The sequence below is a fragment of the Plasmodium reichenowi genome, chromosome 10 (assembly GCF_001601855.1).
Source record: "Plasmodium reichenowi strain SY57 chromosome 10, whole genome shotgun sequence".
Taxonomy (NCBI): domain Eukaryota; phylum Apicomplexa; class Aconoidasida; order Haemosporida; family Plasmodiidae; genus Plasmodium; species Plasmodium reichenowi.
Window position 1 is genome coordinate 1,077,328 of NC_033655.1, and position 4,675 is coordinate 1,082,002.

Genomic DNA, 4,675 nt, shown 5'->3' on the forward strand with positions numbered 1-4,675 from the left:
GGGCCTATGAACAACAAGAAAATGTTGTAGGAAATAGAAAATTTGATTCTCAGGATAGTAAGAGAAAAAGAAATATAAATACAAGAGAATTGTGAAATGTTTATTAATCGTAATTTTATTATATCCATATATGTATTTATTTATTTGTTTTATTTTTCGTTCTTTTAGTATTCGTACCTTGGTACTTTCAACAGCAATATAAAACAGAAGGATATGATGATGATGCAGAAGGAGGAGGAGAAGAAGAACCAGAAAAAGAAAAAGAAAAAGAAAAAGAAAAGGAAAAGGAAAAAGAAGAAAGTCATAAGTTTAAACCCGTAAAAAAAGGTAATATATTTAATATATTGAAAATTAAATTTTTTTTTTTTTTTTTTTATTTATTACATAACTTTAGAAATATATATATATATAATTTATAGTGGTTATTGTAAAATATTATATAAGGTAATACAAAGAAACATTAATGATACCTTTATTTTTATTTTATTTTTTTTTGTAGATCTTGTGAAATTAGAAAGATATTACCATGTTTTTAAAAAAGAAGAATTATACGAATTATGTAATAGCATCGAAGAAGTAAAGGTTGAGAAATTTTATTTTGATTGTAATAACTGGGGAATTATATTAAGAAAAATTTTTTAATTTTTTTTTTTGTGTATATAAATATATATATATATATATATATATGTGTAATATTTATAGTTTATAAAATTAAAAAAATATATATAATAATATTTTGTTCTTATCGAATGCTTTAAATTTATAAAGTATTTGTATCTTCTCTTATACGTATTGTTATAAAAATGTTTTTTTTTTTTTTTTAATATATTAAAATATCAAACATAAAAAAAAATATATAAATATATATATATATATATATAATAGATTAAATTGGATTTCTCGAAAGATATATAATTTTCAATTTGTTAACACAAAAATTTAATATATATATATATATATTTTTTTTTTTTTTTTTTTTTTTTTATTATTATTCCTTATGAGCGAATATAAAAAATATAATGTACCTTCACATGAAATTTATGATGTTATTTTAATTGGTGGTGGCCTATTTAATTGCTGCCTGTACTATTATTTAAAATTAAGAAATTCTGAACTGTCTATAATAATAGTAGAAAAAGAAGAAAATTTAGGGGGGTATATAAAGACATATACATATAATATTGATGATAAAAGAATATTATTAGAGTTAGGTCCGAATATGTTTAAATTATGTAATGAGAGTTATAATTTAATTAATGAACTTAATTTACTTTCTAGTGTTAGATTATTAGACGATAAACTTATAAGATATATATATAAAAAACATGATAAATTATATCCTTTGTATTTAAATATATTTTCTTATTTATCTTTCCCTTTAATAAATATTTCAAATAAAATTAAATTACTCTTCAAATTAATCTTTAAACAATATAAACATTTAAATTCCTATACAAACGATATATCTGTGGAAAATTATATGAATGATAATTTCGATTCACAACATTATAATTTTTTACTTTTACCTTTTATATATGGCTCGTGTGCAGGTAATGGCAAAATATCTGCAGTTTCCTTCTTCTCAAGAAATTTAAAGCTTTTTCATAATAAAGTGAACTCTTTATATATATGGAATGAGAAAATTAAAAGCGAAGAAAAAAATAGGAATACAAAATGTGTTAATAATAATACTTTTATTTATCAACATATGAATAAAAAAAAAAAAAAAAAAAATTTTAATTTATTTACACCATATTATAATTTTTTTTATATTTCAAATAAAAACATGAAAATGGATGTATATTTAAATGTCTTATACAATTACTATTCATCAAATAAGAAGACAGAAAAAAAAAATATTAATTTATTTACACCATATTATAATTTTTTTTATATTTCAAATAAAAATATGAAAATGGATGTATATTTAAATGTCTTATACAATTACTATTCCTCAAATAAGATGAAAGAAAAAAAAAATATTAATTTATTTACACCATATTATAATTTTTTTTATATTTCAAATAAAAACATGAAAATGGATGTATATTTAAATGTGTTATACAATTACTATTCCTCAAATAAGAAGACAGAAAAAAAAAATCTATTTAATTATATTTGTTACAGGATTCATATTTTGTTATTACATATGAAACAATTTTCTATTAATATATTTCGTCATATTTCTATATTTTTAAAATGTACATACCAATTCTTTTACCCTTTTTTAATGTTACCTGATCTAGCCAAATGGACGACTAGCCATTTTGATGATGATGAAAAAAAAAAAAAAAAAAATTGGATTGGAAAAACTGTTACTTTTAAAAATGGTTTATATGAATTAATAGATAAATTAAAGAGTCATATGAATAAAGAATTTATATATACAAATCATGAAGTAGATTTTATTGAAAAGGCTTATAACAATTTATGGATGTGTAACATCAAACGTGAAAATCAAAATAAAACAATATATGGTAAAAACATTGTTTTAGCTGTAAATTCGAAAATATGTTCAAATATTATGAGGAACATTTTACCGCTTAACATAAAAGATATACTTTTAAATTTTCAATATTCTAGTATTATAAGTATATCATTATATTTTAAGAAAAACGATATAAATATTCCAAAAAATTTTTTTGGATTTTTATCATCTGATAAATGTGCACATATCTTGGGATGTTTTCATATAAATAATATGTTTAAAGAAAGATGTCATGATGATAATAATAAAGTATTGTTAACTTTATATATGGGTGGATCAAATCATCCAAATGATATTACTTTAGATGAATATGAAATTAAAGAAATAATTTCAAACGATTTAAAAAACATATTTGATATATATAATGATGCACAACCTAATATTTTAAAAATACACAAATGGAAAGACGCAATACCATTTTATTCATATAATTACGAGAAACTCTTAAAAAAAGTTATGGAGGAATTAAACAAATCCTCTTATAAAAATTTGTACCTCGATTCTGGATGGATAACTGGAACGTCTATATCGGATAGAATAAGATCTGCACAGGATTTGTGCGAATATATCTTTTCCCGTACGACTCTTCTATCATAACAAAAAAATAAAATAAAATAAAATAAAAAAGTAAAAAAGATTTACCCTTATTATACATTTGTAAATAAATATAACTGTATTTATTTTTTTTTCATAATTAAGTACACATTTTTAATAAAACAAGTTTAATTTAAGAACAAAAAAAAAAAAATATATATATATAAAAAAAAATATATATATATATAAAAAAAAATATATATATATAAAAAAATAAATATAAAAAAAAAAAAAAATATATATAAAATATATATATATATATATTAAAAATAATACATGTTAAAATAAAAACAAAAGTAATAATATAAAACCAAATCTTATATCAATATTAAAAAAAAATTAAATCGACATGAACATATAAATATTGTGTGCACACACATAATATATATATATATATATATATATATATATATATATATATATATATGTACATATATATTATGTACAGCTAGCCATTGTGTGCATTTTATATATATATATATATACATACATATTTTACCTTAAATGTTCATAAAAATACCTTGCGATGCAATAGGTGATTTGCAATTTGGACAGGTAGCACTTCTGATTAGCCACAAATCAATACAAGATTTATGAAAAGTGTGATTACATAATAACAATGTTCTTACACATTCATCGATTTGGAAATCATTTAAGCATATAGAACATTTGGATTCGTTGGAAATATTTTTGATATAATAAAATGGCAAATTTTCTATTTGTTTTAATCTTAATCCATTTCTATAAATAAAAATACCATAGTCTCTCATTAAGTCGATATTATCTGTCCACCTGGAGAATATATCATCCGTTTGTATATTCGTTATGGTCCTTTCATAAATTCTTGATTGATATTCGAGATATATGGATAGGATAATAAAAAATAAATATAACAAAATCCATATATAGCAAAGTACAATCCAGAGAACAATAAACCAAGGATGATTATTTCTGGGTAAACAATTTGGAGTGTATTTTATAATTTGATATATCCATATTGTTCCTATAATATTCCAAATAAAAAAAAAAGGAAACAGAACAAACAGTACTAAGAAGCTAATATAATAAGGTGGATTGTTTCTTCTATATATTATGAAATCATCATTATCATTACTTAAATATTGAGCAAGAAAATGAGATAATCTGTATAATACAATAGAAATGAATGAAACAACAAGCCATAATTGTATCGGTTTATAACATTTCGAAAACTCATTCCATTGAACAAATATATCACCAACTGAATAACAAACTGACAGTATTAATATTAAATCGTTTAGGCTCATGCGAATTCTTAACCGTTCTCTTTCGTTTTCCTCGTCCATATTTTTTCCTTTTTTTTAAATTCCATTAAAAATATTTCAAACTACTACAGCTCATCTCACCATTACAGTTGTTCAGAAAGTAAAGAAAAATAAATTAATAAATAAATAAATAAATAAATAAATATATATATATATATATATATATATATTTATACTTATATTTATATTAAGTTGTATGTTACAGAAAGTATATAATATCACAAAAAAAAAAAAAAAAAAAAAAAAAAAAAAAAAAAAAAAAAAAAAAAAAAAAAAAAAAAAAAAAAAA

The 4,675-nt window shown here is 19.9% G+C and overlaps 3 protein-coding genes across 3 annotated transcripts in view; 2 read left to right on the forward strand and 1 right to left on the reverse strand.

Moving 5' to 3' along the window:
* Positions 1 to 642, forward strand: part of PRSY57_1027300 (methyltransferase, putative) — a gene marked incomplete at both ends in the record, with an annotated part of 1,825 nt that extends 1,183 nt beyond the window's left edge. The window contains 3 exons of the mRNA XM_020114894.1: positions 2 to 57; positions 169 to 327; positions 500 to 642. Coding sequence (XP_019970440.1) covers positions 2 to 57; positions 169 to 327; positions 500 to 642 — 358 coding nt within the window. Of the gene's footprint in view, positions 58 to 168; positions 328 to 499 lie in introns of the transcript that reaches the window.
* Positions 643 to 997: 355 nt separating this feature from the next.
* PRSY57_1027400 (protoporphyrinogen oxidase) lies at positions 998 to 3,085 on the forward strand (the record flags this gene model as incomplete). The annotated part of the gene is made up of 1 exon (XM_012907863.2): positions 998 to 3,085. One exon carries the CDS (start codon positions 998 to 1,000, stop codon positions 3,083 to 3,085), a length of 2,088 nt encoding a protein of 695 aa, XP_012763317.2.
* A 497-nt stretch (positions 3,086 to 3,582) lies between these two features.
* On the reverse strand, positions 3,583 to 4,407 carry PRSY57_1027500 (zinc finger, C3HC4 type, putative; the record flags this gene model as incomplete). Its single annotated transcript, XM_012907864.2, has 1 exon — positions 3,583 to 4,407. The coding sequence occupies one exon, from the start codon at positions 4,405 to 4,407 to the stop codon at positions 3,583 to 3,585; it is 825 nt and encodes a 274-aa protein (XP_012763318.2).
* Positions 4,408 to 4,675: the final 268 nt, after the last annotated feature.